Genomic DNA, 203 nt, shown 5'->3' with positions numbered 1-203 from the left:
CGTCCCCGGGCACGGGGGGGAGGAGGAGTAGGAGGGGGGTCTCGCCGCTCCCGAAATGTCGCAGACTGCCATGTCCGAAACCTACGGTAGGAACCGAGGGCGGAGCGGGGTGGAGGGACCCTCCTCTTCCTCCTCCCTCCGTGGGAGCGGGCCTGGGCTCGGGCTATCGTCTCCTGCGGACTGGGGGAACGGTAGCGTGCGGG

General features: G+C 70.4%; 1 protein-coding gene across 2 annotated transcripts in view; it reads left to right on the top strand.

Annotated features, from left to right (window-relative positions):
• Positions 1–4: 4 nt before the first annotated feature.
• RAB4A (RAB4A, member RAS oncogene family) overlaps positions 5–203 on the top strand; it is a 17,676-nt gene continuing 17,477 nt past the window's right edge. For both annotated transcript variants that reach the window (XM_010292320.1, XM_010292321.1), the window contains exon 1: positions 5–86. In XM_010292320.1, the coding sequence (XP_010290622.1) occupies positions 56–86 (31 nt within the window). In that variant the 5' untranslated portion in view covers positions 5–55. The remainder of the gene's footprint in view (positions 87–203) is intronic.

This window comes from Phaethon lepturus, unplaced genomic scaffold, assembly GCF_000687285.1.
Source record: "Phaethon lepturus isolate BGI_N335 unplaced genomic scaffold, ASM68728v1 scaffold26838, whole genome shotgun sequence".
In the NCBI taxonomy this organism is placed as follows: Eukaryota; Metazoa; Chordata; class Aves; order Phaethontiformes; family Phaethontidae; genus Phaethon; species Phaethon lepturus.
This window is presented reverse-complemented; position numbering and strand designations above follow the sequence as displayed.